A 23,312-nucleotide genomic window follows, 5' to 3' on the forward strand; every position below is an offset into this window, starting at 1 on the left:
AGTATATTTCTGATGACGTCCAAGAATTCCTGTGTTGATTGTATAGAGTGTCTGGATCCGCTGATCAGGTGTTTCAGTTTCTGCTGTAGTTCTTTAGCCAGTTTGTGTGATGGTGTCCCTGGTAGTGATACTATGGGTCTGAGTGGGATGTCTGGTTTGTGCACTTTAGGTAGTCCATAGAATCTGGGGGTGTTGTTGTTTTCAGTTTTCATTCTTTCTAGGTCAAACCTGGTTATCTGTCCGTTGTTTTGTAGGTTCCTCAGTGTGTTGTTTATCCTATTGGTGAGCTGTGGGGTGGGGTCAAACTCCCTCTTTTGGTAGGTGTTGGTATCTGCAAGTAGTTGTTGCACTTTTTGGATGTAGTCTGCTTTGTCCAGGATGACCGTCATTCTGCCTTTGTCTGCTGGTAGTACGATTATGTTCTTATCGTTTCTTAGTGATTTTAGTGCTTCCCTCTCCTTGGTGTTGAGGTTGAACACACTGCAGTACATCAGAACTGCAAAAAGAGGAAGAAGAACACCTATACAATGTATTCGCCAAAAACGGATACCCGCGCAATTTCATCAACAGATGCCTAAGGGAAAGACAACGGAATGAGGACATCCCGCAACCCAAAGGACTAGCCACACCACCATACATCAAGAGCATTTCCAAACTGACAGCCAGACTACTGCGACCACTAGGACTCCTAACAGCACACAAACCAACAGCCACTCTCAGACAACAACTAACCAGAACGAAGGACCCAATACCCAGCATGAGCAAAACCAATGTAGTGTACACAAGCCCATGCAAGGACTGCACAAAACCATATAGGACAAACCGGAAGACAGCTAACGATCCACATCCATGAACACAAACTAGCTACGAAACGACACAACCAGCTGTCCCTTAGTAGCCACACACGCAGATGACAAGCAACATGAATTCGACTGGGACACTACTATTCTAGGACAAGCCAAACAAAGAACAGCCAGGGAATTCCTAGAGGCATGGCACTCATCCACAGATTCAATCAATAAGCACATCGACCTGAACCCAATATACCGGTCACTGCAGCGGACAGCTGGAACTGACAACCGGAAGCGGCAGAGACAAGCCACTACAAATGCCGGAGGAAAGATCACAGAAGCGCTTCACAGGAGGCTCCCAAGCTCTGAGGATGTCACCTAGACAGGGGACGAAACATCTGCAACACAAATTCCCAGCTCGGCAAACAGAACCACAACAATATATTGTAATAATTGCAGCCACAGCACTGATCCCTGTGCTACTCCACTAGTTACAGGTTGCTATCATGAAACAACGCCTTTATCCTAATTCTCTGTCTTCGATTAATAAGCCAATCCTTTATGCTAATCATTGTCGAGTACCAGTGCACGCAGACTTCTGTTGACATAGATGTTGTAGCATAGCGAATCCTTGTAAGTCATCAGGAGCTTCTTGTCCACCATGTTCTTCTTCCCTCCTGTGGGAATCAGTAGTGGATTCAGTGCACATCAATCACATGACAAGAACAACATCTGAAAACCTACTGAGATTGGAGAAATGCGAGTGATGTCAGGACTGATTCTTCTCAGCAAACAGCTGATCACAATCACCATCACTAGTGGAGGCCAAACACGGCCTATGGCCATACTAATCTCAAAATGACTAATCTCGGATGCTAAACAAACTCAGGTCTGGTTAGTACCTGGTTGGGAAACTGCCTGGGAACACCATGTGCAGTAGGCTTTAGAAGGCTCTTGTGGTGCAGTGGTAATGTCCCTACCTCAGGCCAAGAAGCCTGGGTTCAAGTCCCACTTGCTCCAGAAGTGTGTGGTCACATATTTTGAACAGTTTAATTAGAAAATATGTAGAGGCCAAATGAGGAGTCTTGTGGCAGTGACAGTATCCCTGTCTCTGGGCCAAAATGTCCAGCTTCATTGTCCCACCTGTGCCACACACCCGTGTAAACACATGAACTGGCTGATTAAAATATCTAGAGACCAGATGTCAGTTTGATTAAACTATCTAGGGGCGTGAAAAGACTGGCAGAGTCATTCCGTCACACTGTAACAGTCAGCTAAAGGGAAGCTTTGGCAAGCTCTGACCAGGTACTTTCTGTCTTTCAGACAGTGTCATCTTACAACAAAACGTTCACAATGTTTGAAGTTTAAGGATAACCACAGGAATTGAGCTAAGATGACTTTTTTAATGAAAGTAAACTAAATTTACATAAATAATGTCTCAGGTTCAGTCAATTTCAATTTGTGAAGATTAAAAAGAACCCTGCAGCAAAAGCAAAGTACAGCTGATACTGTATGTCTGAAATAAAACTAGAAAATGCTGGAAATCTTTGGTATCATCTATGGAGAGAGAAATGAAGTTAATGTTTCAAGCTGAAATAAACCTTTTCACTTGATGTCAGTAGCCAGTTTGACTCCACTGGAGTCAACTCGAGCACTTGCTTGATTTTATCAGCAATACAGTGTGTAAATGCTGAAAATTCAAAGGATGGATCCCCAAACTCATTCTTACAGAGATTCTGCTGTTAAGTGTGAACCTACAATCTCATTGCCATAGGGATCAGCTGCAGTGCAGATTCCCAGAGGGAACAGCTGCAAAGTATGGGTCCCCAAATTCCTTGCCATGGGGATGTGGTGCAAAGTGCGGATCCATAATTTCATTTCCACAGGGATTAACCACAGTGTGGATCCCCAAAACCATTCTGATGGGCATTTGCTGCAAAACATGGATCCCTAAACTCATTTTGTAGGGTCCTGCTGCACAGTGAGGATGCCAAAACGCATTCCTGTTCAGGATGGTCGGTCGCTCATATTTGGACAGAGCTGTGTAAGAGAACATGTTGTTGGCTGATTTATTTTTTATTGCACACAATTAATATTGCTTTATAGCTCTTTAAAATACTGTTACCATCTCACCAGCCTATGAAACCCTGAAACTCATACAGGAAGCACCCACCTGTCAGAAAACTGACTATGAGACCAACAACCAAAGCAGTCAGTGTACCAATTGGGCTCAAGTAAAGATACGAGATTGAATACAAAGTGTCTGCGATTGCTGGCCTGAAATTGAAGATGAGAAGACAATTAAAGGTTGTCACTAAAATGTTTGGTAGTACAGAATTTAAACAATGCAAAAAGGAAACTGGGAATTAAAGCCTTCTGATAACTACAAGACCAATAGCTTCAAATTCTAGACTCCTTTTAGGAATGCTGAAGTTTAAGGATGGTATTGAAGTATGGCAAAGATCAAATGTGTCTTATTGCAAAGTAGATTATTGATAAAACGGAGCTTAGATTGAGGAGTATAATTGTTCATTTACTGCTGTTCCAAATCTAAAGCCTGATTCTCTGCTGCCTGCATATCTGCTAAGTTGGGATATTTTCAATTTATAACACAGTTCATGACTAAATTGGTATCCTTAATAGAAAACAATAATTTGGGGAACTGAAATGTCACTTGTAGAGTAAAATCTTATGAAGGTAAACTTTTGAGATCAGTCATTATCCACCATCTTCAAAACTCACCACCCTGCCGTTGACACAGAGTGGCTGTTCTATCATGTATACATTTCAGGAACTTGCCAAAGCTCCTTGCTAAAGTACCTTCCAATTTGTGATCTCTTCCACCTAGAAAGACAAGGGCAGCAGATGTGTGGAAAATGATCACCGACATGTTCCCCTTTAAAACACTCTCCATCCTGACTTGGAACTATATTGTCGCTGAATGAAATCCTGGAATTTCCTTCCTAATATCATTGTGGATGTCCAGCTACTACAACATAAGACCATAAAACCAGAAAGTAAAGGAGCAGAATTAGGCCATTAGCCCCATCAAGTCTGCTCCAGTTTTCAATTATGGCCGATACGTTTCTCAACATTCATAAAAGTTCATAAGTTCATAAGATATAGGAGCAGAAATCAGCCATTTGGCCCACCAAATCTGCTCCGCCATTCTATCCTCACATCCATGTTCCTATCTTCTCTCCATATCCTTTCAACCCATGACCAATTCAATTCCTAATGCCCGAAACGTTGATTCTCCTGTTCCTCAGATGCTTCCTGATCTGTTGTGCTTTTCCAGCACCACAGTCTTGACTCCGATCTCCAGAATTTGCACTCCCCACTTTCTCCCAATTAAAAATCTGTCCAGCTCCTCCTTGAATTTACTCACTGTCCCATCATCCATTGCGATTTGGGGTAGTGAATTACAGATTCACAACCCTTAGGGAGCAATAGTTTCTCCTCAACTGTTTTAAATTTGCTATCTTTTATCCTAAGACTATGACCACTCGTCCTAGAATGCCCCACAACGAGAAACATCCGCTCCATGTCAGTTTTATCCACACCTTTTATCATCTTCAATATATTAATGTTATCACACCTCATTCTTCTAAATTCTCCTGACTGCTCCCTGTAACTTTTGATCCCTTTACTAATAAAGAACCTGTCTGTCTGAAAGGCTCTCATTGACTTGGTCTCCATTGCCCTCTGTGGCAGAAAGTTCCAAAGATTCACCATCCTCTATGTGAAGAAATTCCTTTTCATCTCAGTTATAAGCAGCCATCCCTTCACTCAGAGGCTGTGTCCTTGGGTACTCATATTTCCTACTATTGAAAACATCTTCTCCTATGAGGTAAAAACAATGACTGCAGATGCTGGAAACCAGATTCTGGATTAGTGGTGCTGGAAGAGCGCAGCAGTTCAGGCAGCATCCGAGGAGCTTCGAAATCGACATTTCGGGCAAAAGCCCTTCATCAGGAATAAAGGCAGTGAGCCTGAAGCGTGGAGAGATAAGCTAGAGGAGGGTGGGGGTAGGGAGAAAGTAACATAGAATGCAATGGATGAGTGGGGGAGGGGATGAAGGTGATGGACAGGGTGGAGTGGATAGGTGGAAAAGAAGATAGGCAGGTAGGACAAGTCCGGACAAGTCATGGGGACAGTGCTGAGCTGGAAGTTTGGAACTAGGGTGAGGTGGGGGAAGGGGAAATGAGGAAACTGTTGAAGTCCACATTGATGCCCTGGGGTTGAAGTGCTCCGAGGCGGAAGATGAGGCGTTCATCCTCCAGGCGTCTGGTGGTGAGGGAGCGGAGGTGGGGCGCAGGTTTTACAATTCCTGCAGTGGCAGGGGAAAGTGCCAGGATGGGAGGGTGGGTTGTAGGGGGGCGTGGACCTGACCAGGTAGTCACGGAGGGAATGGTCTTTGCGGAAGGCAGAAAGGGGTGGGGAGGGAAATATATTCCTGGTGGTGGGGTCTGTTTAGAGGTGACGGAAATGTCGGTGAATGGATTGGTTTATGCGAAGGTTGGTAGGGTGGAAGGTGAGCACCAGGGACGTTCTGTCCTTGTTACGGTTGGAGGGGTGGGGTCTGAGGGCAGAGGTGCAGGATGTGGACGAGATGCACTGGAGGGCATCTTTAACCACGTGGGAAGGGAAATTGCGGTCTCTAAAGGAGGCCATCCGGTGTGTTCTGTGGTGGAATTGGTCCTTCTGGGAGCAGATACGGCGGAGGCGGAGGAATTGGGAATATGGGATGGCATTTTTGCAAGAGGTATGTCCAGTCTATTCAGGCATCTCCGTATACTGAAAGTTTCAATGAGATCCTTCTCATCCTACTAAACTCAATTAAGTACAGACCCAGAGTCATTAACCACTCCTCCATATAATCCCTCCTTCATTCCCAGGATCACTTTTATGAACCTTCTCTGGATCCCCTCTAATACCAGCATATCATTCCTTAGATATGGGAACAAAACTGTTTGCAATATTCCAAATGTTGTCTGACCGAAACCTTTTCCAGAAGTAAATCCTTGCTCTTACACTAGAGCCCTCTCAAAATAAATGCCAACATTGCATTAGCCTTCCGAACTGCCAACTGATCATGCAGTCTTAATCTTAAGAGAATCCTAAACTAGGACTCCAAACTTGCTTTGTGCTTCAGATTTCTGAAGCCTTTTCACGTTTAGAAAATAATGTTCCTACCAAAGTGCATAACCGCACACTTTTCCACACTGTGTTCCATCTGCCACTTCTGTGCCTACTCTCCTAGCCTGTCTAAGTTCCTCTACAGCCTCTCTGCCTCTATATTACCTGATCCTCCACCTATCTTTGTGTCATCTTCAAACTAAGCAACAATGCTGACAGTTCCTTTGTCATGATCATTAATGTTTAATATGAATAGTTGTGGTCCCAACACTGACATTTGCAGAACTCCACTAGTCACCGGCTGTCATCCTGAAAAAGACTCCCTTATCCTCTTCTTTCTGCCAGTCAGTCAATTCTCTATCCTTGCCCCTAATAACATGGGACCTTATCTTATTTAGCAGTCTCCTATGCAGCAAAAGCCATCTAGAAATCCAAATACATCGTGTCCACTAGCACTCCTTTGCCTAACTTGCTCATTACTCCCTCAAAGAATTCTAATAGATTTGTCAGGCATGATCTTCCCTTGGCGAAACTCTGCTGACTTTATTTTACCATGCACTTTGAAGTTCCCCACAAACAAACGTTGCCAAACTCCCCTGTGCCTTAACTGGTCTATAATGTCTTTGTCTTCCTGACTCACTTGCTGTCTCTTTTAATTTGGGCTGGGCAATTCCTCCTGCTGAACATTCTCTCTGGATTACAGCCCCCTGCTAAATCATTTTCAACCCTCTCATCAGCATCAGCAAACCTCCTCATAAGGATGCTGATCCCATTGTTGTTCAGGTCCAACCCATCTGCCTTGTACAGTCCCACCAAACTCAAAAGCTCTCCCTCCTGCACTACCTCTCCATTCATCTTTCTAACTTCCTATTTCTCCTCATGAATATGGGGGTTCTGAAGCAATGCACATCTTTTGGTCCTTTTTTTTAAACTTACTTCCTGGCTCCCAAAATTATACTTGCAGCACCTCACACCTATGGTCATTGATATCAAAATGTACTTCAATCTTTTTGTCCCTCCCCCTTCAGAATGTTTTGCAGCTGTTCAGTGACATCCCTAACCCTGGCAAACAAACCACCTATGGCACCAGAGAGGAACGTACTATTTTGAGTGAGCGAGCTGACAACTCAAGACAATCAGCATCACTGAGAAGAGTCAACAAAGTGATAATCCAGAAGCAGGAAGACCAACAGTGGACCTGTGTGTGCCTCTGGAGCAATGACATTTGGGTTAAAGGGAGCAGCGAGAGCAGAAAGATCCAGAGCAAACAGAATGGAGGCAGAGCTAGTTCAACAAAACTAAATCATGACATCTCATGTGACCAATAGGTAATTGATGGATATTTCTCTCTTTTTTTAAAAAAAAATCAGAACTGTGGGTGCTGTAAATCAGAAACAAAAACAGAAGTTGCTGGAAAAGCTCAGCAAGGCTGGCAGCATCTGTGAAGAGAAATCAGAGGTAACGTTTCAGGTCTGCTGACCCTTCCTCAGAACTGCTAAGGAAGATTCACCAGACCCGAAACATTAACTCTGATTTCTCTGCACAGATGCTGCCAGCCTTGCTGAGCTTTTCCACAACTTCTGTTTTTGGTATTTCTGTTGTTGTGATTGGATATTGATTTAAATTTAGATCATAAATACAGTTTTTAAATCTCACATAGATAATCTTAAAAAGGAAAATGGAAAGCTCAGAGAGTGTATGAGAAAGCATTGGCAGGTAGAATTAAGGAAAACCCAAAGGGTTTTTTTTAAAATACATAAAGAAGAAGAGAATAACTGGGGAAAGAGAAGGTTCTATTGGGAGCAAAGAGACAATGTGTGTGGGGACGTAAAAGGTATGGGCACAGACCTCAATTAATACTTTGTTTGTTTTTATTAATGGAAAAGGATGCTGTCAATATAGATATCAGGGTGATGGAATGTGAAATATCAAAGTAAATCAATATAGGGAGGAGTACAGGTGGTTTTAGCAGTCTTCAATATGTTGGCCTACATAAGATGTTAGCAAGTTTTCTGAAGATTTGTAGTTCAGGTTGAGGTTCTGGGTGTAGGTTTGCTCACTGAGCTGGAAGGTTCATTTTCAGACGTTTTGTCACCCTACTAGGTAACATCTTCAGTGGGCCTCCGGGTAAAGCACTGTTGATAATTCCTGCTTTCTATTTATATGTTTGGGTTTCTTTGGGTTGGTGACATCATTTCCTGTGGTGATGTCATTTCCTGTCCTTTTCTCAGAGGGTGGTAGATGGGGTCTAACTCGATGTGTTTGTTGATAGAGATCTGGTTGGAATGCCATGTTTCTAGGAATTCTCGTGAGTGTTTCTGTTTGGCTTGTACTAGAATGGATGTGTTGTCCCAGCCGAATTGGTGTCCTTCCTCATCTGTATGTAAGCATACTAATGAGAGAGGGTCATATCGTTTTGTGGCTAGTTGATGTTCATATATCCTGGTGTCTAGTTTTCTGCCTGTTTGTCCAATGTAGTGTTTGTTACAGTCCTTGCACGGTATTTTGTAAATGACATTAGTTTTGCTTGTTATCTGTATAGGGTCTTTCAAGTTCATTAGCTTCCCCAACAGCCAATGGGCAACTTCAAACCAGTGTCTACCGGAAATCAACACATACGGACCAAATATTGAACTAGAGAGGCAATCACCCCAACATCCACAAATGAAGCTGCATCAGAACATTATTCCAACGAGCCACCACACACTGCAGCACAGAGGAACTACGCAGAGCAGAGGAAAATCACCTATACAGTGTATTCAAAAAGAACGGGTACCCAATGAACACAGTCCACTGATTTCTCAGCAACCAATCCAAACAAGCAGACAAAATGCAACCAGAAACCCTAGTCACTCTCCCCTAAATCAAAGGCATCTCGGAAATGACTGCTAGACTACTCAGACCCCTTGGCATCATGGTAACCCACAAACCAACCAACACACTAAAACTGAGATAGATAAATCTGAGATAGATAAATTTTTGACAAAGGTATTAAGGGATATGGGCTGAAGGCAAGTACATGTAGTTAATTAGGGGCACAGATCAGTCATGATCTTATTAAATGGTAGAATGCTCAAGGGGCCGAATGGCTCACTCCTGCTCCTATGTTTTGTAAGGTTTTTGGTAAGGTCCCTTGTGGCAGATTAGTCAACAAAACAACAGTTCATATGATTCAGAGCAAAGTTGCGCTTTGAATCCAAAACTAGGTGAATGACAGAAAGCAGAGCATGATTGAAGAGGGATGTTTCCAGTGGGTTCCACAGAGATCTGTGCTACAGCCCTTGCTGTTTGTGGTGTACATTAATGATTTGGAATTAAATGGATGGGGCAGTAGGGATTATGTAGTAAACTGCAGGATGATATCAAGGGACTGGTCAGCTGGACAGAGTTTGGGAAATGGAATTCAACCTGGAAAATTGGGAAGTAATGCACCTAGGGAAGGCGAATAAGTCCAAAGGATTACATTAAAAATGATAGAACTCTGGAAAGTAATGAAGATGAAAGGGAATTTTGTGTGTACATGACTGGGCCTTGAGATAGCAGGACAGGAAGTTAAGGTATTATGAAGGCCTTTGGGATACTTGCCTTTATTAGTTGAAGTGCGGAGCATAAGAGCTGGGAGCTTATACTGGAACTTTATGCTGAAACTGTATAAAACACTGGTTAGCTTACAACTAGAGCACTGAATACAGTTCTGGTCAACAGATTATACGAAGGATGTGATTGCACTAGAAAGGGTGCAAAGGAGATCAACCTGGATACTGCCTGGGCTGGGTGGTCTGAGCTATGAAGAAAGATTGGATAAGCTGTGGTTTGTTTTCTGTTGAGCAGTGATGTTTGAGATAAGACTGATAAAGGGGTAACGATTATGAAGGGCATAGACAAGGTGAAGAGGAAATTACCTTTCTAATTATCAGAGGAGTCAATATCCAAGAGACATAAATTTAAGGAAAGAAACACAAGATTAAGATGGAAAACGAGGAGTAACTGAATGGATTTCCTGTAAGGGTGATTGAGTCATTAACTCTCGAAACATTTAAGCAATATTTCGATATTCCCATGCATTGTCATAACCTCTAGTGCTATGGGACAACAGCTGGACAATGGGATCACTGTAGTCAGATCTTCGTTCACTGGTTTAAACATGATGGGCTGACTGGCCACCTTCTATACTATGAATCAGTGAAGAGTCACTGGACATTGTGCATGCCAGCCTTTGTCAAGTAGGCAAAAATGTGTTTTATTCCTTGAACTTTAATTCCTTGTTTTTTGCATTGTTTCTCCAAGGATTCTGCCAAAGATTGAGTTGGATGTCAGAGAAGTTTTACCCCTATGTATTGACCAAAAGTACCCTCAGAGACTCCTTATCAGGGGATTTCAGAGAAATGTTCCGTCCCACGGGGGTAGCACGCAGGCAATTAAGCCCCACTCTTCCTTGACTCATCACAAATGTCAAAGTTTTTAAAATTACACAGAATTCCCTCATTTCCCTGTCTTTCTGAACCATATTGACCAACATTACAGACCAGGTTTCTGCACTTAATGAGAATGACTATTATGAATTACTAGACACTAATAAACAATTGCGAACTGTTGACATAACGCTCTACTAGTTAACACTCTAATCCCCTTATAAACTCCCCTTCTACACACGTGCAGAGAGGAAAAGGAACATAGGAGAAATGGATGGAAGGAAAAACCAGAAAGGCTGCTCTAGTCTCTGTCCACAAGATTTGCTGAAATGATCCTTGAGATGTCTTTTACTGCAGTCAACTGCGTTTGTGGCGATCCAATTGCCCGTGACTATCTCGTTCACACCCCCAAGCTGTTTAGTTGTCTCATATTAATCACATGACTATTGCCAGGCAGAGGACCCTTGCCATCGAAAACTGGCCACTAGTTTAGACACCAATTAGTTGCTTATTACTGCCTAAAACTTCATTTGTACCTATGTCCCCATTCCAGATTTTCACTGTTACTTGAACAAGCTGCTGTATAAACAGCATTTACAATGAGTATCAGGCAATTTGCTTTTAAAAAGTGCAACAACTCTTCGTATTTTAAAAGAAGTGATTTTCTGATTTCAGCCCACAATTAACAATACAGAAAACTAATAAGAATTTACAGAGCATCAAAGAGGTCTGAAATAGGGGTTGGAGTTGAGGTTGGGAGGCAATTATAGAGGGGATTTGGTGCAGTTTTCCATTGCTCCCATCATTAACAGTAATTATCATTCCTAGTGTGCTGAGAAACCTGGGCCTTTTAGAATCTTCCTCTTCTCTTCCCATATTGAGATCAATAAGACTGTTTAAAAAAAAAAGCCACAAATTAGTCTAGGGATGGAAGCAGCCTTCCCACACAAAAAAGTCAGGAGAATATGTGTTCTTGACCAAGGTCAGAGGCTGCTAAACTAAGTTGAATATGACTGATATATGACTGATGAAACTGCTCAACAAGCAGAAGTAAGTAAGAGAATGTATTGACAATTCTGTCTGTGCCAGGTGCCAAATGTTTGGTCAAGATTTGTTGAACTTATGACTTACCCAATTGTTACATTATGCAAATTTAATAAAAAGGAAGAAGAGGAGGAAGGCAGGGAGGAAGAAAACAAATGGTAAAGGTAATTTAACAGAGTGATATAATTTCCACAGCAGAACCAAACTACAATACTGTAGGAACATGAATACCCATGAACATTTTGTTCAAGGTCACCATTCATTTCACTTTACCTAGACGTCAGGTTTGATGCGGGACGTGTTGTTACTCTTGCTGATTGTGAGGTGTTAATGTTGATATCAATGCAGCCTGCTGTGCTGAGGGGTAACGGTCGACTTTGAACAGGTAGTGGTCGATAGACATGCTCACCAATTCCTATCCACATTGTCAGTATGAAAGCGGCACTAAGGCCAGATAGTGCACCCTGCAATTAAATAGGCAGCCGTTAGGTCAGTGACAATGTTTAAAACAGTAACAAAACTCAGCCACCAGATTCCACATCAAAGCAACTGGCTGAGAACCCTTATCCCTCTTGATGTTCCACGAGTCTTGTGATCTTAGAGTTTTATCCCACATTCTCAAAACTGAATTGTAAATTCCATCTCAACCCAAAGGAAGTTAAATTTTTCACAATCGCCTGAGGGGGCAGACAATGGTTGAGTTTAACATCTCATTCAAAAGAAAGAGTTGCACTCCCACAACCCTGTCCTGCAGTGTCAGACTACAATCAGTGGGTTGATGATTTACATTGTGTTGTGGTGGGTTGTCCAACTGAAAAGCTAATTGAAAATATACCAGACTGTTATTGGCTCAGTATGTTGGTAAAGTAACTAGGAATAATCAGACATTAGATCTTGTGTTTAATATTGAGTCTAATTCGTACTTGCCCTTCATGTAGGGAGCAGGGTGAGGTCTGGAGCAGGGATAGGAACAGGAGATTTAGCAGTGGTGGGAGCAGGCATGTGGACAGGGTTTTGATAGGGGTGAGGCAGGCTGTGACTCAGAACCATGATTCAGTGGCCAGTTTAAAGATTCACCAGCACCGAAAATAGTAGGAAATTTAAAGAGCAGGAAATTTGTGCCTATGGTGAGCTTCTACCAACACAGCAAAAAACATTGTGTGAATTGTCCATCAACTCAAACAAACCCTGTCATTCCAAGATCCCATCTGTCATTGACATACCTTTTTTAGTCAGCCACCTCAAACCATTCCTCTGTCAGCATAATTTACAGATACCTTACTGAACCCTCAATCTCCCTCCCTCTGAAAGACAGTGAGTCCCCTGAAAACTCTCATGGCATTGCACAGAGGAGGATCTGGGTGGTCTCGCAGTTTGCTACATACTCCTTAAAGTTGCTATGTGCTCTTCCATAGTGATCAAAGGAAAAGGCCTTCCCACTGAAACAAATAAAACTGATTAGAGAGAGCAGGATCAACAGCTATGTGCTCACACAGAGAAACTGGATCCAGTGCTACGAGATGCTCGTTAAACTGCTCCACTCTGCTAGGGCAAATAACAAATTTTTATCTACCTTTGGATGCTTGCAAGTAGGGAAGTCATGGCTGTTGGGATCTGACAGCCACTAGAAGGAATGGAGGTTATGACTACAGATCAGTCATAAAGCAGGTGCCTAGCACTTGTGTGATATAGATCCCAGAGGGTGCAGCAAATGTGGTGAGAGAGTGCTGGTCTCTATTGTCAGACCACTGAAACAACTCCCATTGCTCTCCATAAGAGAACATAGCTCAGAATGTGAAGGACAGGACAATGACTGTATCTCGTTCCAGTGAAAACAAAAATCCAGTACTCACTGCATCAGGTCCCATTAAATACAGAAACCCAATACTCAATTGTTTCTGATCCAACTGAATATGCACACAAAGCATCTCATCCCAGTAGATACACCGAGACAGCAAAGAGCTGTGGAATCTCAAAGGGACTGAGAATGTACACATTTTGAATGATTCAGGAGAAGAGTACATGCCAACAAGACTCGCTTGTGGTGATCACAGATAAGTTGAGGGAATGATATTCCTGCTGGTTGAGGAAGACAGGTGGCTGGCAGTTTGGAGCCCTGTTGCCCAAATGTGTTCAGTTAATAGTTCTTTGGACTCTGTGAAATCCAGTCATAATGACAAAGCCGCTGGCTCTCTTGGCTAGACTCGGTTCACTTTATTATACTTGGACTTCCGAAGAGAGTTTTGGAATAGTTGGGTTTATAGTTGAATGTTGGTATGTGTATTCACTGAGACGTGATGCAGTGTGTGAATTTGCTGGGAAAGAAACAGTGAATGCTGGGTATTTACTGAGATGTGGGCTGTGAAGTCATACGGTGAGACTTATACTTATTCATGTACCAGTTTATAATACACTAAGTGCAGGGCATGCAGACACTGGGTCACGATTGCAGGGAGTGCAGGGCTTCTTCTATTCACTGGAACAGGCATATACTGAGTACACAATATATAGAACAATGAATGCTTGGCATGTGTATTCACGGGATATCTCTGTCCATTGGGAAATTATGCACTGAGTGCAGCATGTGTATTCACTGGGACATGATGCAGTGACTGCTAAGTGTGCATATTCCCTGAGATGTGCTACAGTGAGTGCTGTGTGTATATTAATTGCAATGAGATATTTGAATGCTTGTCATATATTCCCTGGGATGTGATACAGTGAATGCTGAGTGTATGTATTCCCTGGGGATGCATTACAGTGAGTTCACGATATGTCTGTTTACTGGGATTTAGGGTTTAGGTTATTGCATCATGTTTGGGTTCTCCAGGCTTGTTGACAGATCTGGTCATACTGGAAAGTATTTGTGTCAAGCTTTGTGCAAAATCCTATGCCATATCATTGTTGGAGTCTTCCACACCAGTTACATTCCAGTTTTCTGGCAAACTGCCCAAAGCACTAGGGTTCTTGTTGCATTTACACATCAACATTCTGTAAACGTAATCTTGGAAATCCTGATTTGGGTCCTCTCCAATGCAATGTGCATAACTTCACTATCCGACAATTTGGCACCACACTACCCTTGCCCTTGTGTTGCTGCTGCATAGATGTCATACAGCATAGAAATAGGCCCATCTTCCCACCATGTATATACTGACAAATAAACCCCAAATTACACAAATCCTGCTGTGGTTCTGTTCGCCGAGCTGGAAGTTTTTGTTGCAAATGTTTCGTCCCCTGTCTAGGTGACATCCTCAGTGCTTGGGAGCCTCCTGTGAAGCGCTTCTGTGGTGTTTCCTCCGGCATTTATAGTGGCCTGTCCCTGCCGCTTCCGGTTGTCAGTTTCAGCTGTCCGCTGTAGTGGCCGGTATATTGGGTCCAGGTCTATGTGTTTGTTGATGGAGGTTGTGGATGAGTGCCATGTTTCTAGGAATTCCCTGGCTGTTCTTTGTTTGGCACACCAGAACTGCAAAAAGAGGAAGAGGAACACCTATACAAGGTATTCGCCAAAAACGGATATCCCCGCAATTTCATCAACAGATGCCTAAGGGAAAGACAACGGAACGAGGACATGCCGCAACCCAAAGGACTAGCCACACTACCATACATCAAGAACATCTCTGAAATGACAGCCAGACTACTGCGACCACTAGGACTTATAACAGCACACAAACCAACAGCCACACTCAGACAACAACTCACCAGAACGAAGGACCCGATACCCAGCATGAGCAAAACTAACGTAGTGTACAAAAATAGACCTGGACCCAATATACCGGCCACTACAGCGGACAGCTGAAACTGACAACCGGAAGCGGCAGGGACAGGCCATTATAAATGCCGGAGGAAACACCACAGAAGCGCTTCACAGGAGGCTCCCAAGCACTGAGGATGTCACCTAGACAGGGGCCGAAACGTTTGCAACAAAAACTTCCAGCTCGGCGAACAGAACCACAGCAACGAGCACCCGAGCTACAAATCTTCTCACAAAGTTTACACAAATCCCATTTACCTGTACTTGGTGTAGAGCATGTTATATACTCATCCAGACGCTTCTTACATGTTGCAAGAGTACTTGTCTCTACCACCCTCTCAGGACCCTGAGGTCTTGGGCACATCTGCCAAGGGGAAGAGATTCTCACAATCGATAGTCTGTGCCTCTCATAAATTTGTATCCCTCAATCAGACTCATCCCTCAGCCTCCTCTGCTCCAAGGAAAACAAACCCAGCCAATCCAGTCTCTCCACATAACAGACACCTTTTCACCCAGGCACATCTTGGTGAATCTCCTTGCACCGTCTCCAATGCAATCAAGTCCTTCAGAATGTGTGGTGACCAGAACTGCACACAGGATTCCCACTGTGGCTTAACCAATGTTTATAAACTTGGAACAAGACTTCCTTACTCCTGTAAGAAGAAAGTGAGGACTGCAGATGCTGGAGAGTCAGAGTCGCAAAGTAGGGAGCTAGAAAAGCACAGCAGGAAAGGCAGCGTCTGAAAAGCAGGAGAGTCGATGTTTTGGGCATAAGCCCTCCATCAGGAATGTGGAGGGGGATAAGGGATGAGCGATATGTAGAGGGGTGGGAGTGGGGCTAGGGGGAAGGAAGGTGGGGAGGCGGTAGATGGATGTGGGTGTTGGCCAGGCTAATAGTGAAAGGCACGGTGGACCAGATTGATGGGAAGGAAGATAGACAGATGGACAGGTCAAGAGGGCGGTGCCAAGTTGGATCTTGGATGAGGTGGAGGGAAAGGAGATTTGGAAACTAGTGAAGTCACTGTTGATACTGTGTGGTTCTAGGGACTGGAGGTAGAAGATGAGGCGTTCTTCCTCAGGCGGCTTTGCTTTGGTGGTCGAAGAGCCCATGGCTTGCATGTCCTTGGGGGTGTGAGAGGGGGAATTGAAGTAGTCCGTCACAGGACGGTGGAGTTGTTTGGTGTATGTCCCAGAGATGTTTCCTGAACTGCTTCGCGAGTTGGCATCCTGTCTCCTCAGTGTAGAGAAGACCAGATCAAGAGCAACAATGCAGCAGATGAGGTAGGTGGATGTGCAGAAAAATCTCCACTGAATGAGAAATTATCCTTTTGCGGCCTTGGATGGAGGTGAAGGGGGAAGTGGTACAGGTCTTAAACCTCATGCGGTGAGAAGAGAAGGTGCCAGTTGTGGAGGATGAGTAGGTGGGGGAGGGGGCGCGGAACTAACAAAGGAGTCATGGAGGGAATGGTCTCTGCAGAACGCAGATAGGAGTGAGGAGGGAAACATATCTTTGATGGTGGGGTCTGACTGTAGGTGGCAGAAATGGCGGAGGATAACGCGCTGTGTCTAGAGATTCAAGGGGTGGAAGATGAGGACCGGGGGTTCTATTTGTTGCAGTTAGATGGTTGGAGTTCAAGGGTGGAGCTGCAGGAAGCGGAGGAGATGTGCTGGTGGGCAATGTTGAAGGGGAAATTGCAGACCTTGAAGTAGGAGGCCATCTGAGATGTCCTGGAGTGGAATTGCTCCTCCTGATTTTCCTGCACGTCCACCCACCTCATCTACTGCGTAATCTCCTCTACATCAGGTAGACAAGACATCAACTCGCTGAATAGTTCAGGAAACGTGTCTAGGACACACGCACCAAACAACTGCACAACCCTGTAGCCAACCACTTCAACTCCCCCTCCCACTCCCCCAAGGACATGTAAACCTTGGGCCGCCTCCACTGCCAAATCAAAGCCTCCCGCCAACTGGAGGAAGAATGCCTCATCTTCCACCTCGGATCCTGACAATGACAGCATTGACTTCACTAATTTCCAAATCTCCACCCCCCCCACCTCAACCCAGACCCAACCCTTCAACTAGTCACGGCTCTCTTGGCCTGTTCTCCCTGTCCACTTTTCTTCCCACCTATCCACTCACCCTTCCCATCAACCTGTCACAATTAACCCCCACCTGCATCCAGCTATTGCCTTCCCACTTACCTCTCAGCTCTTTCCCCCTTCACATTCCAATGAAACGTTAACTCTCCCACGCTTCGGATGCTACCCGAGCTGCTGTGCTTTTCCGGCGCCACACTTTTCAACTCTTCCTTACTCTTTTAGTCTACACCATGAAGGCAAGCAACCCTTCTTCACTACTCTGTCTATCTGTACTGACATCTTCAGGGATCTATGAATTGTACACCAAGATCCCTATGTTTCTATATGTCTCTAGGGACCTTCCATTCATTGTATATATCCTTCCCTTATTAGAGGTCCCAAAATTTCTCATCTCACACTTGTCGAGATGAAATTTCATTTTCCAGTGCTCTTCCTAATTTACCCAGCTGATCAATATCAGACTGCAGCCTGAGACCATCCTCCTCATTATCAACACTTCCAAGTTTTGTGTTATCTGCCAATTTACTAATTATATTTTCTACATTCACATCCATGTTATTAATGTATATAGCAAACTGCAACTGTCCCAGCATCAATCCCTGTGTTAAACTGCTGTTCATGAGCTATTAATCACATAAATAACCCTTCACTATCCTTGGCCACCTAAGTTAAGTCTTTTTATTAAGCTTGCCAATTTGCCATGTATCCCATGGTCTCTTTCCTTTTGAGCCAGTTTTCCATGTGGGACCTTGTCAAAACCCTCACTGAAGACCATGTAAATCACATCAATTGCACTGCGATCATCAGTGTACTTAGTCACCTTTTTCAAAAAACTCAATTAAATTAGTCAGACAAGATCTTCCCCTGCAACCGCAGGAGGTGCAAGACTTGTGCCCACACCTCCCCCCTCACCTCCCTCCAAGGCCCCAAAGGAAACTTCCATATCCGCCACAGATTCACCTGCACCTCCACACATATCATCTATTGCATCCTCTGCACCCGATGTGGCCTCCTCTATATTGGGGAGACAGGCCGGCTGCTTGCGGAGCGTTTCAGAGAACACCTCTGGGACACCCGGACCAACCAACCCAACCACCCTGTAGCTCAACATTTCAATTCCCCCTCCCACTCCACCAAGGATATGTCACTTTGACCTCTTTCCACCTATCACATTTCCGACGCCCCTCTCCCAAGTCCCTCCTCCCTACCTTTTATCTTAGCCTGCTGCACAAACTTTCCTCATTCCTGAAGAAGGGCTTATGCCCGAAACGTCGATTCTCCTGTTCCCTGGATCCTGCCTGACCTGCTGCGCTTTTCCAGCAACACATTTCCAGCTAAGATCTCCCTCTAATAAATCCATGCTGATTATCTCTGATCAATCCCTACCTTTCTGGGTACTGATTAATCCAGTTTATCAGAATTTTTTCCAACAACATCCCTACCACTAACGTCAGATTAGGTGGTCTGTAATTAGCTAGACTATCTCTGTTATCATTCTTGAACAAAGGAACCTCGTTAGCCATCCTCCAGTTATCTGGCACTTCATCTGTTGACAGTGGAGTATTAGATATCTCGACGAGAATTTCAGCAATCTCCTCTCTTACTTCTCATAGCAGCCTGTGATTCACTTCATCAGGCCCTGGGGTTTTATGCATCTTTATGCCTGCCAAAATATCTAATGCCTCTTCCTCATAAATCTTGATTGAGAACCTCAACATCCCAACTGAAATTCTGGTTACAATGTCTTTCCCTGCTGCGAATACTTATACTGAGAAATATTCACTTAAGACTACACCTACATCCACTGGTTCTATGCACAGGTTGCTACTTTGGTCTCTACACAGTCTGTTTCCCTGGTAATCCTCATACTTTTTCTGTGATTTTGCTATATATCTGCTCCTCTATCTTTCTCTGACTATTGGAGGGCTGTGGTATAATCCCAGCAAGGTAATCACCCCTTCTCCCAAGGTGGCCTTAAATAGAAAGACCCTTTGTGGATATCCTCTCTCATTACTTCAGTGATGGTTTCCTTTATCAATAATGTAATAGCCAACCTCTACTACTCCTTCACTAATCACACACAAAACTTCAAAACTCTGGAATGCTGAGCTGCCTCTCTTGTCCTTCCTTCAGCCGTGTTTCAGTGAATGCAACAGTACCATAGTTCATCCACCTTGCCAGTCAAGCTCCTTGCATTCCCTCTATATTTGATTGAGCAAGGTCCAATGTTACATCTACAGTGTACCGCATTCCCATGCCAAATCAGTTTAAAATCTCCACAGCAGCATGAGAAACCTCCTATACCAACTATTTTAGCCACGCTTTCATCTGATCGATCTTTCTATTCTACTCACTGTGACACTGGAAGTAATCTGGAGGTTACAACCTTAGTAGTCTTCCTCTTTAATCCACTACCAAGATCGTGAAATTCCTGTTGCAGGACCTCATTTTTTCTACTTGTGTCATTGATACCGACAAGTACCACAACCGCTGGGCATTCACCCTCCCTCTTCAGAATGGCCTGCAGCCCCACTGGGGCAATCCTGACTCAGGCACCAGGAAGGCAACATAACATTCAAGAGTCTCATTTCCTGCCACAGAACCACCTGTCAGTTCCCCTTACAATCAAGTTCCCAATCAATACAGGTCTCCAAGACTTTGCTCTCCCCATTGTGCAGCAACACCAAACATGGTACCACAAACCTGAAAGACCATTTACCCCAACAGAACCAACACAGTATAGCTCTTTGAAAGAGGGATGGCCTAGGTGGCCCCTGCACTGCCTGTCTGTACTTATCAGTCTTCCAAGAGGTCACCCACACTCTTCTGCCTGTGTAGTCCTTATTTGTGTGAACAACTTACTAAACTTGCCATCCACGACATCCTCAACATCATGGATGTTCCACAGTGAGTCTATCTGCAGCTCCAGCCACTCCATTCAGGGAATCAAGAGATGCATTTCAGCTTACTTCCTGTATACATGGACACTATGGACACTGAAAGTGTCCCTGCTTTCCTACATATTTCAGGAGCAGCATTCCATAGGGCCAAGTTCTCCTGCCATTGTGAACCTTACCAACTACAAGCAATAAACAAGGAATGAATTACTCAAACTTACACACAACTCACCAAATCAAATTTCTCCTCTCTTTCACTCTTTTTAACAAACTACAAACATAAGGACTTTATACTCTGTGCCCTTCCCGGCATCACTTTCTCAGTCCCAAATGTTATTTCCTAAGCAGCACAGGAAGTGTACCTGGTTTTTTATGCATTGCAGGAGTAGCATTTCACGGGCCAAGTTTACCATTTCCTCCTCTCTCCAAATACTTGGAAGTGTGTAGTAGAATAGGGTAAAGTCAACATGATTTCATCAAGGGGAGGTCATGCCTGCCATATCTATTAGAGTTCTTTGAGGAGGTAACAAGCAGGTTAGACAAAGGAGAGCCAATGGATATCATCTACTTGGACATCCAGAAGGCCTTTGTCAAAGTCCCACACAGGAGACTGCTGAGTAAGAGCCCATGGTTTTAGAGTCAAAGTACTAGCACGGACAAAAGATTGACTGTTTAGCAGAAAGCAGAGAGTGGGGGTAAAATGGTCCTTGTCAGGATGGCAGTCAAAAACTAGTGGAATTCTGCAAGGTTGTGTTGAGACCACAACTTTTCATTTTATACGTTAATGATTTTGATGAAGGAACTGAGGGCATGCTAGCTATGTTTGCAAATGATACAAACCTAAGTGAACGGGCAGTTAGTATTGAGGATGCAGGGAGGCTGCAGAAATATTTAGACAGGTTAGGAGACTGGATAAAAAGTGGCAGATGGAATACAAAATGGGAAAGTGTGCGGTCATGCATTTTGGTAGGAAGAATAGAGGCACAGACTATTTTCTAAAAGGGGAGAAAATTCAGAAATCTGAAGTCCAAAAGGACTTGGAATTACTAGTCCAGGATTCTCTTAAGGTAAACTTGCAGGTTGAGTCATTAGTTTGGAAGGCAAATACAATGCTGGAATTTATTTTGAGAGGACTAGAAGTATAAAAGCAGGGATGTAATTCCAAGGCTTTATAAAGCTATGGTCAGACCACATGTAGAATATTATGAGCAATTTTGGTCCCCACATTACGTCAGGAAGGATGTACTAGCCCTGGAGAGGGTTCACAAGAATAATCCCAAGAATGAAAGGCTAAACATATAAAAAATGTTTGAGAACTCTGGGTCTATACTCGAGGGAGATTAAAAGGATGAGGAGGGGATCTACTTGAAACTGACAGAGTATTGAAAGGCCTGAATACAGTGGATGTTGGGAAGATGTTACCATTCACAGGAGAGATTAGGACCCGGTGGCACAGCCTTTGAGTAAATGGAAGATCCTTTAGAACGGAGATGAGGAGAAACCTCTTCAGCCAGAGAGTGGTGAATCTATGGAATTTGTTACAACAGAAGGCTGTAGAGGCCAGGTCATTGAGTATATTTAAGACTGAAATCAATAGGTTCTTGATTGTTAAGGGAATCGAGGGTTACAGGGAGAAAGGGGTTGAGAAACTTATCAGCAATGATTGAATGGCAGAGTAGGTTCGATGGGCCAAATGGCTTAATTTCTGCTCCTATGTCTCATGGTCTTATGCTCCCGCTCCTGCTTCGAATAAGCCTGGATTTGGGTCCCTTCCTCATATTTATCCAGAAGCTCTGCTGCAACCATCCACCCGTAGGTTCACTCTGCTCCTCTCTCACTGCTGCTCCAACTCAATGTGCTTAATGTTTCACAACAGATAGATTTACCATAAAACCTTCAAAGCTATTCTCTATGTATGATCTGAAAGCTTCATGTGTACAATTAAGTGGTGATATGTTTTCATCATTACTGACTTGGTGTTCCACCATTATTACAGTTCTTCTGGATGTGAATAGATACGAGGATATGGACAATGTGAGAACACCATAGGTACCCCAGCTATAGCCGTGGAGGGGGTCATTAGGGCCGACTGCCTGCTCCTCTTCCGTGGTTACGTTAGAGCCCAGGTGTCCTTGGAGAAGGAGCACGCGGTCTCCACGAACACCCTGGAGTTGTTCAGGGAGAGGTGGGCGCCGCAGGGAGTAGAGTGTATTATTTCCCCCACCAACTCTATTTTGATTTAATCCCTGCCCTCCCCTTCACTGTTTGATCACACAGCATTGCCCTTTTGTGAAGGGCACTGCTTGTCACTGGCCACTCGGGTGTTTCCTTTCTTCCTGGTGGTGGAAATTGAATAAAGATTCGTGCACCTTATGTCTCTCACTGTGTCTCACACCTGCACACACACATGGGTGCTGGGGAAAATATAAGCACTACCGCAGTTAGGTGGTAGTGTGGGGGTAAGAAAAAAGGGGAAAAAAAAGTAAGAAAAAAATAATAAACAGGGGATTAACAGGTCCAGGCAGCGGGTGTGGAGGGGATCGTTAGGGCCGCCTGCCTGCCCCTCTTCTGAGGTTACATTAGAGCCCGGGTGTCTCTGGAGAAGGAGCATGCAGTGTCCACCAACACCCTGGAGTTGTTCAGGGAGAGGTGGGCGCCGCAGGGAGTGGATTGTATTATTCCCCCCTCCAACTCTATTTTCATTTAATCTCTGTCCTCCCATTCACTATTTGATCATGCAGCATTGCCCTCCGAGAAGGACATTACTTGTCACTGACCACTTAGGTGTTTCCTTTCTTCCTGGTGGTGGAAATTGAAGAAAGATTTGCACACCTGTTGTCTTTCACTGTGTCTCACACCTGCATACACCCACAATATGGTGCTGGGGAAAATATAAGCACCCCAGCAATTAGACAGTAGTGTAGGGATAAAATATTAGAAAAAATATAACCAGGAGATTTACAGTCTCCTGAGTTTAGGGAGAAAAAAAAAGAAAAAAATATATAACTGGGAGATTTTGAATCTCCTCAGTTTAGGGGACGGACTCTGAAAAAAAGAATAAACAGGATTAACAGGTCCAGGCAGCGGGCCGTGGAGGGGGTCGTTATGGCTGATGCCTGCTTCTCTTCCACAGTTACATCGAAGCCTGGGTGTCTCTGGAGAAGGAGCATGAG

At 44.0% G+C, this 23,312-nt stretch overlaps 1 protein-coding gene across 2 annotated transcripts in view; it reads right to left on the reverse strand.

The window, feature by feature from the left end:
• The window catches only part of LOC122563315 (sodium-coupled monocarboxylate transporter 1-like), a 107,805-nt gene that overhangs the window by 5,509 nt on the left and 78,984 nt on the right, over positions 1-23,312 (reverse strand). For both annotated transcript variants that reach the window (XM_043717035.1, XM_043717034.1), the window contains 3 exons: positions 11,660-11,850; positions 2,965-3,068; positions 1,374-1,468 (listed from right to left, as the gene is read on the reverse strand). In XM_043717035.1, the coding sequence (XP_043572970.1) occupies positions 1,374-1,468; positions 2,965-3,068; positions 11,660-11,850 (390 nt within the window). The remainder of the gene's footprint in view (positions 1-1,373; positions 1,469-2,964; positions 3,069-11,659; positions 11,851-23,312) is intronic.

Source organism: Chiloscyllium plagiosum, chromosome 26, assembly GCF_004010195.1.
Source record: "Chiloscyllium plagiosum isolate BGI_BamShark_2017 chromosome 26, ASM401019v2, whole genome shotgun sequence".
Lineage (NCBI taxonomy): Eukaryota > Metazoa > Chordata > Chondrichthyes > Orectolobiformes > Hemiscylliidae > Chiloscyllium > Chiloscyllium plagiosum.